Here is a 12647-nt window from a genome sequence, read left to right on the forward strand (position 1 = left end):
ACTTATTTTGGTATGCATTTTTTTTAGGGAACAAAACTGGTGCTTTGCAACCTGGAATAAAAATGGGGAGTTCAGATCACCTTTATGCCATGAAAAATGCTTCAAACACTACTATATTGAAACAATATACTGCTTCTTCCCCTTTTAAGGTGGATAGTTTACATCCTTATTCAGCATTAACACACAAGCCTAGTATAACAACAGTGGCTAATATTCAACCAGATTTTTCAGTTCCCTACGGGTATTTTGAATGCAGTAGTAAGCAACCTCATGTGACACCTTATATTAATTGTAAGAACTTTGATGTATCAGTCAAAGATTATACTGGAATTCTGCTTAATGATAAAATGAATGGTGTGCCACCAATTCTTCCAGAAGTCACTGTTTCAGACCACGTAACCCATAAAGACCCCCCGCACAGCGTACTTGAACAGCAGCCGGACAACAAGCAAAACTGTCTGCCTCAGTTAGAAAACTCTCCCCCTTCAGAGTTGATCAGCTCTTGCGATTTGTCAGTAAACTCTCCAGCAAAGGACATAATAAAAAAGGAAGCTAACTGTTCTCATGAATGTCCAAAAGAAAAAGGTGGATCTGATCAAGAACAGATATGTGATTTTGAAGCTATTGATGAAAAGCAAAATAATGGGCTAAGAGAACCAACAGATTCTGAAGAAAAAACTGAGGAACTGTGGTCAGACAGTGAGCACAATTTTTTGGATGATGACATTGGTGGTGTTGCTGTGGCACCTTCTCATGGTTCTATTTTAATTGAATGTGCAAGACGTGAACTCCACGCCACTACACCAATTAAAAAACCAAACCGCAATCATCCCACACGGATCTCCTTAGTTTTCTATCAGCATAAAAATTTAAATGAGCCAAAACATGGATTAGCTATGTGGGAAGCAAAGATGGCTGAGAGGGCAAAAGAGAAGGAAAAAGAAGCAGAAAAATTAGGGACTGAAAATGCTGAACTAAACTCTAACAGCAGGAAAACAAAGCAAACCAGTGAAACTAGAGAGATTTTCTATGAAGAAAATGAGTTCAACCAAATTCCATCACGCAGAGCATTAACAGTAACTAAAGATAATATAATAACAGTGTCTTCTTATGCCCTCACTCGAGTTGCAGGGCCTTATAATCATTGGGCATAGGTTTAGTAGCAAATGCCTTGCCTTGGTGCAGTGTTATACAGTATTTCTTTAAGGTGCTGTTAAAGAACAAGTCTTATGTAGTTTACTATTTGTTCATCTCAACCATTTTAAGGCTGAGGTAAAAATGGGGATTTTTCTTAAACTGTGACTTTAACATTTGGTGGTGCTTGAGCACATTTTAAGCAAAAAAAAGTTGTATAGTTTTAATACATTCTAAAATTATTTGGGTTAGGTTATTAACCTTGATTGACTCATTCAATTTATTACCTTTAGGAATTTATATTTTGGTGCTTTAAATCAAGTCTGTTTACTACAAAAGAAATCATTTGTAGGGATTTTAACAGGTTCACATTTTATGATATAAAATCAAGTTATACACTGATAGCTCTACACAGCTCTTGGTGCTTGACCACATCAAACAGTTAACATAATAAGCTGAATTATTACTTCATGGTGCCATTGCTCTAACAACTTCCAATCATTGCTATAAAATCCAAATGACAAATATTTTAAAAGAACCAATGGAAGAATGTTGTCTGCATAGATTTATCATTACATAAATATGAAGGTATCCATAGTGATGGCTGGAAGTTGTTTGTAAGCTGTAAATATATATTTAAAAGCACTTTCTATTTTTAAAATTAACTTGAAATAGTATAGTATAAGAATCATATTGTCTAAGGTTTGTGCATACTCTACAGAAGAAATCATTTTATTCTTGCTGTGTAGAGTTCCATAGTATTACAACTGCAATATATATGCTAATAGCATATGTGATTGTTTTTAGGCTTGCCCTTTTTCACTGAAAATTTTATGTTACATAAACACATAAGAGTAATAAAATGCAGAAGCATTTAATTATTTACAAATATGAAATTAAGAAACATCTTGTCAATATGTGTGTTGCTATTGGGAATTATGTAAAGAATGTTATTTGTTGTTTTTTGAAGACAGATTTTATTATGATTTATTTGAGCAATAAGCGCATACGTCTCATTCATCTGGAGCATTGCAAGTTTTATGATCCAGCCAAATGTTCCTAACGCCTCAGGGGTAGGATTGTTTTGGGATAAAAAAAAATACCCCCTAGAGTTGCCTTATTCTGTTCTGAAAAAAAAAATACATGTGGGGAAAAAGAAGTCAGCATTGGAAAATTAAAACAATATTCTAATATCAAATGTTTAACAACAAATTTTAGTTGGTAATACCCTTCCAGAATGTTCACCAGCCACTAGGAATGCTTCCTCATTTCAAATATATTTTTAAAGAATGTCTTGTTTTATTTTGAACACTGATCCATACATTTTATATGGAATTGTATTAAATACAAACATTTGAATTCATGTTCTCCATTTGAGTTGGAAAAGTGACATATGACAAATGAATACAGTTTTATTTTGCTAAACAAGAGGAAAAGCAGACACTCCATTCATTAAGTACTGTAGCATCTGACCCTTCTCTTTCCAGTTCTCCTTTTCTCATTTCTTTTTGCAGTTTATTATTCAACTTATTTATTATTCATCTTATTACCAAACAAAAAACTTAGCTAAGTGAGGACCTCAACCTGCAGCTGTTATTTATGAAAGCAGTTCTTACTTTAGCAATCACACTGCAGTCAGTGGAACTACTCAAGTAAGGACTACTGTTGGGAATAAGCGTTGTGGGCTTAGGTCTTGGCAGTGAAGCTCCACATTTATCATGCTTGTGAATTCTCACAATATATAACCACACAGGTTATGTAACTGAGATTAAGTTTTTCCAATGAAAATGTATACCAGTAATATACTTGATATTATAATGTATTGGTGCTGTAATAAAATTAATCTGAAATGTCTAGATCCATTTTATCTAAAACCTAGACAAGGTGCTTTTTTCTCAAAAAGTTCTACCATAATTGTTATATTTACAGTTTTGGTGCAAAACATATGTGAATTTTATTTTTTTTATAGACAGTGCCAACTAAGGTCCTGATCTAGTGAGCAGTTATACATGGGAGTAGTTTAGTGAGTTCAGTTTGACTGCTCTTTGATGTACATTTATACACCTGCAGTGTCTGCTCGATTAAGGCCTAAAGTTGTAATCACTGTGTAATGACCTTGGGTGCAACCCTGCGTCCTCATGCAAACTGCTTATTGAAATTAAGAATTTTGGTGGCACACGGACAGCAGAATTGGACCCATTCTTTGTATCTTACCTATTTTAATTTAAACTTGTAAAAACCCCATATGCTGCAAATTTTAGTTCAAAGCTTGTTATTTGTTCAAATAGAGGATATGAAGGGATTGTAAATAAAACAAAGTCAATATTATGCCGTCATTTTGTATCAGCAGTTTTCTGCTTCTTGAATATGTAAAATACAGTATACGTTAAATCATTATGGTATTTTTGTGTGCCTTAGATATCCATTTTAAAACCTGTATATTTTTGGTGAGCCTAAGATATAATAAAATTACAGCTGTACATACAGTAAGTAGTACTGTAAGCTGCTGTAGCTGCTCCAATAATATATTTGTTATACGAGTACCCTTGTCTAGCATTATGGTAAATTATGTACTGGAAAGATTTTTTTGTTAATTGTATCATTGATAGCTTCACCATTATTTCACAATGCCATATGCATATATAGTGCATAATGAAAAAATCCTGTAAAAATCAGCAACTCTCTAGCACAGTGATTCTTAACCAGGGTGCCACAGCACCTTTCAAGGGTGCTACAGGGTACCACACAATATTGGCACTGTTAGATATACAAACATGATACATAAAACATTCACAGGGATTTCAAATGGAAATCCCTAATGTTAAAACTATTCTGACCTGTTGTGGGCTTTCTAAATTTTTGCAAAAGAATAATTGCTCTATTATCTTTCTACAGTCAAAGAATGAGTGAAAACTAAGAGTTGGCATTTTCTGAGGGGTACCTGCATCTAGTAAAGGGTGCCTTGAGTCTGACATTGAAAACCACTGCTCTAGCGAATACCAACCTTTCTACTTAAATTTAGCCAGGAAAGCTTTAGGGCAATTATTCAGCCTTGCAACAAGTTCAAGAAATTAACACAGATGAATGTCCACTTAAACCCTTCTCGAGAAATGCCTTACTTGAACTTTCTAGTCATTTACAAACCTTTAAGTGATAAAAGTATTCCTTTAGAAAAACAAAAGGGTCAGTCAGAGAACCAAGAAATAGGAGAGGTGCATATAAGAGGACATCTTTAAGCAAGGTTGTTCTTTACAAGTATTTTCTCATCTGACTACATCAGTAAACCCCCAGCAACTCCAATAAGGAAATACAGCCTAATAGGTCTCATGCAGCAATTGAGAAGAGAATACATCTTAAAATATTCAAATTATTACTTGGTAGCTGCTAAAATCCTCCGTACTGCTTTATTACAGTTATTGAAATGGTAAAAATGCCCAGTCCAAAGAGTTAAATATTACCCCCATTGGTATTTTCTTGACAATTTATAAAAAATACCCTAATTATAGTTACATAATCACATCTGATAGGCAGATTAGCTGCCACCTTTTTTATTTTCTGATGTGGCACTTAGCAGAGTGCAATCTGAAAAGCAAATATTTTCTAGTAACGTATTGTGCTACAAAAATACACCTATTTACTGTTTTTACAGCTGTGTGCTATTTATTATAACATTTCAGAATATTTATGAATCTTGCACACACACCTGTGTTGTTTTGAGTAAGATTATCACTTATAACAATATTATCCTCTAAAATATATAAATTGTGGAATACAATTATTTCTCTTCCACCCCACCCAACTGCTCTGTGATTTTCCTCTTATCCTCAGCAAGGTTCTTCCATGTTGGCCAGGTCAAGAACCAGATCCAAGGACAAGGTAACTAAGAATCTAAGAACCAAATGTTTTTCTGGATCCCATGTGGGTATCAATAGAAGTGGTGTTCATAGAGAAAGGGTAGTATAGATTTCCAAATGTTTAACTTTGCAGATTTCTGACAGGCTGTATTTTTACTTTTATACTTCTGAACAGTATTCCAGCAAGGAACCCAAAACAGCACACCTTTGACTTTCCAGAAGGAACATCCCTCATCCCTTCCTCTAAGGGGCCCCATATATTCAGTTTGGAGAAAAGGAGTAATACTTGCTAGAATATATCATTCCTGTTTGACTCACATGAGCCACTGTTGCAAGAATGCAGTAGCGTCCACTGAAATGAAAAATGCTACCACTGCAGTTCTTCTGTTCTTATTGACACAGGGAATGAGGTACCAAGCTGGGATCTTAAACTTAAAACCCACAGATAGTAATGTAGACTATTTCTGTGAGGCAACATGACTAGTATTTTAATAATACTGTTCAAAACACACAAACTGAGCAATGGTAGCCACAATTATGACGGAATTGTATCTTTAAGTGATCCTGACTTAATTAATTGACATTTGTATTTAGTGTAATGGTTGTTAAGATTTGTGATCTTAGATACCACAATGCTTCCTTATGTTTAAAATAGGGAATTATTGTAGCATCTTTGACAATGTAGTGTGGTAACTGTGGGTAAAACGGTGATTTTTTTTTTTAATGCCTACTGTTGTATATAGCACACAATTGTTTTCTCCTTTTAAAATATCTTCTTAAAACCATTACAGTATTTTTTTTAAGTTAGATGGTCAAATTTGGGTCTCATTTACATCACTGCAGTACCACTACTTGCAGTGTGCTGATTTATCAGGCTTTCCTGCAATTTTTATATTTAACTCAGTATGCATTGATATAATTGAACCAAATTCTGTGCTTGATACTGTATAAATCCTTTGCAGTTAATGGAGCTATGGAGGTACAAATGGCAGTAGTATTTGGTCCAGTATGTTAGTATGCTTTTTGTTAAATGTAGAGGTCTTACAAAAACTTACCAAAAAAATTGTATTTGCATTTTTATATTTAAAAATTAGGGCTCAATCCTGCCCTACATTAAACAGAAGCATAAGAAATCTGCTATGTAGTCAGTCCTAATGATTATTGTCTGATTTCTAATTTATGTAAATGTCTAATTTCTTCTCAATTTGCACAAAAATGCTGTAATGTACACACAAATGAGAAAACACCCTTTCCAAATTATGAAAAGTTAATTTGTATGCCAGTTTTCAGATGTTTTTACGCATAACAGTAATTGTAATAGTGAATGAATGGTCTCTCAACTCCATTGTAGCAATTACAACAGCATTTCTTCTGAAGTCAGATCTTTGTGACATGCTATTAAACTGTCATTGTGTTCTATGTCTCACATATGGAAGAATGGCTACCTAACTGTAAAACATTAGGAGAGCCTTTGATCTTACATGATGAAATTACAGAGGAAGACAGGCCAACCACATACGGAAAGGCTGTTGTGTTTTGTTTTATCTTTTTTTGTTTTAGTTTAACCAACTGTTAATTTAGTCTGGAAAACCAAGTGAGCAACTTTGTCATCAAACGAAACTGCAGGGAAACACATTTTAATTGTGCTATGACATCCTGCACTGCTTTACAATGTCTGTGTCATAATATTGCATCTCAGTTAGGGGGACATGTCACCAGGTCATGTTACTGCTGTAGGTTGATGTAGCTCTTAATTCCTTTTCTCTTCTTCCTCTGAAGGAATTAATCTTGCTTCGTTTCTCTCCGCCCTACTTTTACTTCCTTGTAAAATCAAAAAGGCCACTTTCTCTTTAATCTACCACATATATGGTCCTTGGACAAAGAACCGAGCACTGCTATAATTACCATCCTGTTCATTCTGCCTGAAGCGGGAAGTGGAGGACTAATCAGGCATGTGAAGCCTGAAAGTTGTATATAAAGCTATGAAGAGCTGCATACAGCCTGTGATCCGATTTAAAAAATACAACGTATTCAGATACGATGAAGCATTTCTGTTAGTCTCCCCCTTTTTATCTGCTCTTAAGAATCATAGCCTGTGTTAAAAGTACTGAAACTATGACATCAGTATTTTGCTGAAGTAGTGGGAAACCACAATAAAAGAATTTTTTGGGACTCTGATATTTCAGACAAACTATCTTGTATCATTATTGTTTATATGTAGTAATTATTATATGTAATGATTCAGTACCATATTGTTTATATGGTACTGAAGTATACCACGGTAAAACTGTGACTGTTATTCCCTTTGGACTCTGAAAAAGGAAAGTTGCATATTTTTTTGTTATCCCAGTAGCCAAAAATCTTTTTTTCAAAAAAAGTACGTAGGAGATTGAGACTAGCCTCCAAACACTACAGACCAGTTTCTGGAGTCAGTGGTGTTTCTTTGAAGATACTGGATGCTATTAAGATCAGACTTTGTTTTGTCTATGCTAGAGATTGTCAGTTTTTTCCAGCAAATTATTTAGTGAGCTTATATCTCATGTTTGCTTTGTCATTTCCATTTTAGAAGCTTAGGTGTTTCAGAGGAGGTAGTTACTTATAACATTACAGTATAATATTTAGTGACATGTATGGTCTGTTTTTATTTCTTCAGTGACAATGAATAATTCTCAACATGTGCTTTATCTTCTCTCTTTAGGATATTCTATTGGCTTGCTTTCCCCTTAGGCTTCTTGTCAGTATAGGCAATAGTTAAGGGACCTATCAAATTCATGATAGAAGTGGGCTGTGCAACAGCTCCTTTAATCTTGCAGATTCCTCTGCACACACCCCTTCCCCCACCTTCACCAATTGGCAGAGGGGCCCCACAGCTCACACGTGATTGGCAGGAAGGTGAAAACTATGGCTTTAAATACAGTGCCATTTTTGCCTCCCAGCAGCAGCAAGCAGCAGGGCCATGGGGACTCCTCAGCCAATCAGCAATGGGGGGGAGATGCATGGGGAAACCTGCAAAACTAAAGGAGCTGCTGCACAGTTCACTTTCGTTGTGAATGGTCCCTAGCAATAGTGAACCTTTCAGCTCTCTCAGCTCTCTGGTTGATCCCTTTGTAGTTCACCTGCTCTATATATCCATGTCAGCTGTCAGCTCAAGGTGGTGTTCTAGCCTTCTGTTACAGAATACTATGAAGATTTGAATTTTCCTGAATACACACCTTCAATAATTTTTCTTTGAAAAAACCTTCTTTGTTCTTTAAGGTAGCAAATCAAGCGTAAGCCTTGTCCTTGATTTCCCTCCCCCATCTCACCTCTCCTTTGTCTGTTAATCTGCTTTTCTCTACTTTACTGGGTGCATCTACATGAAATGCTATGTCGCTGTAGTGACAAGCTATGGCAACGTAGCATCAGTGGGCACGAACCATGACACAGACCCTACTGCACAGTAGCTCATTTCTACTGTGTAGTAGGGTCATAAACAACCCATAAGCTACCAGGACTGCATAGTAATGGTGGTTACTGCACAGTCGAGAGCACATGTAGACACACCCACTGTAGATTTTGTTTCAATCATCTCTTTCATCTCTTACGGTGATCTTTTGGTGGTCTTGTTAGATCCTTATCTCCCAGGGAATTGAGAATATTGAAGTTAAATTATATTTTTACTCCAAGAAAGAGACTTTCTGTCCCTCCTTTTGCTTCATTGGTTTCCTGTCAGTGCTTAAAGCAAACTCGTAAGCTGCCCATTTAATCTTAAGAACTTTTAATTAATTGGTTACACCCTACCTCTCTGACCTTTTAGGTCTGTACAGCTAAGCCAACACTGTACTTTGCCAATAATGTCCACTTTTTTGCCCATAGTCATGATTCTCTTGCATCGTTCTTTGCTTGTGCTGCAATATCTGTTTAGAATTCTTCCCTATCCTCTGTGTTAAAGCATGATTTCTGCTGTTCAAGTCTTGATGTAATAATCCAAATTTCACTAGTCTTGCACATAAATGGTGCATAAATGGAAAAAAGTGCTTATTTGCATCTTCTTGCTTTATCTCTATGCAGAGATGAGCCAGAAGACCAGAGGTAGCCGGAAAGCTGTGTAGGTTTAGCGCCATCCCTGACATTAGATTCTTCAAGGGGAAATGGTGGTACAGGCTTGCCTGTTCTCCCTGCTTCCACAACAAGAAGCAGAACTGTTCTATCTTGAGAAGGCAGAAGTGAAATAGAAATTCTGCCCTGTGAAAGGGCATAGAACTTTCAGCTTTGCTTGCTATGGACTTCTTCATTTAGCCACAACGCTTTTAGGTACTCTTGCTATTGCATAACCTTGTCTCAACTCTGCCAGTCCAGCGTGAGCTGTTGCATATAGCCACAATGTAACCCAAATCTAACTGATGACTTTGGCCTTCAAGTGACATTAAGTCCTTCTCAATACAGCATCCTTCAGTTCTTCCCATGCCATAGCTAGCAACAAATTTCATCCCTTTTCTTTGCTGTGCTAGACTTTTATACATGTTACTTTTTATTTATGTCTGAATCTGCTCCTCTGTCCAAAGTCTTCTCTTTTCTTTCTCTCCATAAGGCATGATCTGGCCCTTGATGATGAAAAATATGAGGATAAGTTGTCCTGTGAAGCAATTCAAAACCTGCAGGATTACTGTTAAAATGAAATGGATGATAAAAGTGACATATTGTTTAAAGGTATTCCATACTAAACTGCCAAAAACCTTCCCATATTTTACTTGTATTGATTACAGCATTTGGACCCCAAATGCTGTTTATATAACAATGACCATATCAAATCAATGTTTTAGGTTGATAATGTTGTTTTCAACCATGGTTATTGCTATTATTCAAGTGTTCTACCCACTCGTGTGTCGAGTCAGCCTTCCACACACAATCAAAGTGCTCAGTACTGCAGACACCAAAATCCTCCATGTGTAGGCAGCAGAACACAATTGTCAGTTAAATTACACAGAGATGTCATGCAGAAGACTGAATGCAGTTAAAGAAACTGTTGTTGCAATTTTCAGTGGAACAGGAGTCCTTCACTTAACTCAATATCACAATTGCTGCAACAGAATATTTACATACTTGTGGTGGAAGATTTTATTAATTAGTTGTTTGATAAATACTGTCTGTATCTTACTGTAGTTTATTTTCATATACTATTTTAATGCAATTTTTTGTTTTGTTTTTTAATGCAAGAATAAAGGGTCTGATTCTTATTTACACTAGCCACTCCAGAAGGGTAAAGGGGCATTTAAGTGGGTATAAATGTAATTTAGACCCACTGCTCACTCCTCTTTACATTGCTGTGAGTGTAGAGACATTTGTGTAAATGAGAAACATGTCCACAAGGTTGATTGTGCAATCATTAGTGAGTTATTTTTCCTTACAGTATCCCTGCTGCACACACATTGGCCAGTAAAATCCAAACCATCATGCTGGTTTTTAGTTTGGAAAACAAGAAATGTAGTTTAGAAAGATTTTATACTGTAGAGTGTATAGTAGCACAGGCGGTAGGGATTTCATGACAGACTGTCTTTCTTTCCTCATCTTGCCTCCAACAAGAATGTGGTAAAGGATTTGTTCCACAAGATAATAACCTGGCCATAAAACTAGTAGAATTGTGGTTAGTATTAATTGCAAATTTGGGCAATTTTTTCTTCATATACTTATACACAAGGTTGTCTTTTTCCATGACATTACCAGCTTTACTTGACCACTGTAAGTGGGGTTGTGAGAAATCACCCAGCTCCATTCTATGCTGAAACCAGATCCAGCGAGGTTTGTAATACTATGTAATACTGCCACATTAGGGTGAATTGTGAGGCATTAAGCTGAAAGCCAAAGTTTTCCAACTACCCTACTTGTGGCAATATTAGATAGCAAAACATTGGCCCAGTCCTGCATACCTGAGTCATGCAAAACTTCCACTGTGGCCAATGGGAGTTTTGCGTTAAGCATTGAGCATCTTAATACCATATGATTGCATTGGAAAAATAAAATGGGTTCCCTTAAAAAAAAAGTCTGAGGAAGAAAACAAACTGATTTATTTTCATTCTTATATATCTAAACTGTGGAGGTGCTGAGAAACATTACTATAGGGTACATTTCTTTTTATCCTTGTGAATACCTTTCTGTTAGTGTAACAAGCACAGGGCAGCCTTCACATTCTGACTGTTGTGAGCCTACACTCTTAATAATTCCCAAAATGACTGCAAAGCCACAAGTTAATGCAAACAGCATTCCTGTATAGTTAAAAACAAGCCTATTTAACTTAAGCATTAATGATATTTAATAACTTAAGATTGAATTCTGTTAATATTGCTTTGTTCAATTTGGGAAGGAATAGCTCTTGATAATCCAGTAATATTACGATGTATCATAAATGCTGACCGGAATTTGTTGCCAGCAGATATAATATTAATTTTTAAGGCAACAACATACAAACATGCCATTTGATTCCCTCATGAGGATTTTGAAAAGCTAAAAAGGCACAGTATGCCAAAGGAGGAAAAAAAAGATGTATTAATGATTGTGTATTCTGTTTCTTTCTTTCTTTCTCTTTTTTGGGATGCATTTAATATTTCTCTTTCAGGTTTTGGATTTCCTCCAGCTAATCAACTTACTGTATTTAGACCTTCTGACAAATGAAATAAGAAAAGCAAAACATAATTTTATGTACAGGGAGAAAAACAAAACAAAAAGAAAAAGCACTTCATGATGTTACAGTATGTACAGGAGATGGGATAAAAATACTTAATGTCTTGAAAATCATTTGGGGCCTGATTCTCATGCAGTGTAAATAAGCATACTTTCACTAACAGCCAGGAAGCTATGCAAATTTATACTAGCTGAGGATCTAAATCATGACATCTTCTCTGCAGACAAGGGAACCCTTACCAGCAGTACTTGAAGACTTGTGAGTTGTGACTGCATGTTACTTGAAAGACCTAATTAAGCTATGTTTTTGGTGCAAGCAGTTGTTGTACATGATTTCATGTTTATGTAGCAAGATGCATTGAAATGTTGATACTAGTATTGAAACATACATGTAAAGATTGTTGTTGTGGAAATTGTTCTGTTATATTTTTCTTGTGCGTCTCATCTGTTTAGAAGGTAAACTTTCTTTTTTTTTATTGTCCTAACTGAATAAGGCTAAATGAATACTGTAATTGAAAATATATTTTAAATCTTGTCATGAGTTTTTAAAAAGACTATTACAAATTGTATCATTCCTGATTACACAGAAATTTGTGGGTGGTTTTAAATAAATTTTATACTTCTATTTTGCACTCAGTAGTATTATTTTTTTTCCTATATTTGCTATATCTGTCCCTTTTGTAAGATAAATCCCAAAATAAAAATAGTGCTTTGTGTTGCCAAATACAAATTCAAATAAATTATTTATGATGACCCTCCTAAAAGAAGGTACTGAATGACTAAATAGCTGGACTGTTAGAAGCCCTGATATTACAACACAACTTAGTATATAACATCATGGGTGTAGTCTGCATTGTAGAGCAAGTTATTGCACCCATATACTCCACCATTACTAAAACAAATCTATTTTAAGTTTATTCTGTGAATTGTTATCTTAATAAGGAATTTATAAGCATTGATTTTAAAGCTAGGCACAGTCTTGTATTAGATGGCATTGAATGC

General features: G+C 35.4%; 2 protein-coding genes across 3 annotated transcripts in view; one reads left to right on the forward strand and one right to left on the reverse strand.

Annotated features, from left to right (window-relative positions):
* TET1 (tet methylcytosine dioxygenase 1) overlaps positions 1-12295 on the forward strand; it is a 174318-nt gene extending 162023 nt beyond the window's left edge. For both annotated transcript variants that reach the window (XM_090057968.1, XM_090057969.1), the window contains one exon: positions 28-12295. In XM_090057968.1, the coding sequence (XP_089914094.1) occupies positions 28-1154 (1127 nt within the window). In that variant the 3' untranslated portion in view covers positions 1155-12295. The remainder of the gene's footprint in view (positions 1-27) is intronic.
* The window catches only part of LOC149859797 (uncharacterized), a 38771-nt gene that overhangs the window by 9037 nt on the left and 17087 nt on the right, over positions 1-12647 (reverse strand). The window lies entirely within an intron of this gene.

Source organism: Crocodylus siamensis, chromosome 7 (assembly GCF_052110815.1).
Source record: "Crocodylus siamensis isolate JL-2025a chromosome 7, ASM5211081v1, whole genome shotgun sequence".
Lineage (NCBI taxonomy): Eukaryota > Metazoa > Chordata > Crocodylia > Crocodylidae > Crocodylus > Crocodylus siamensis.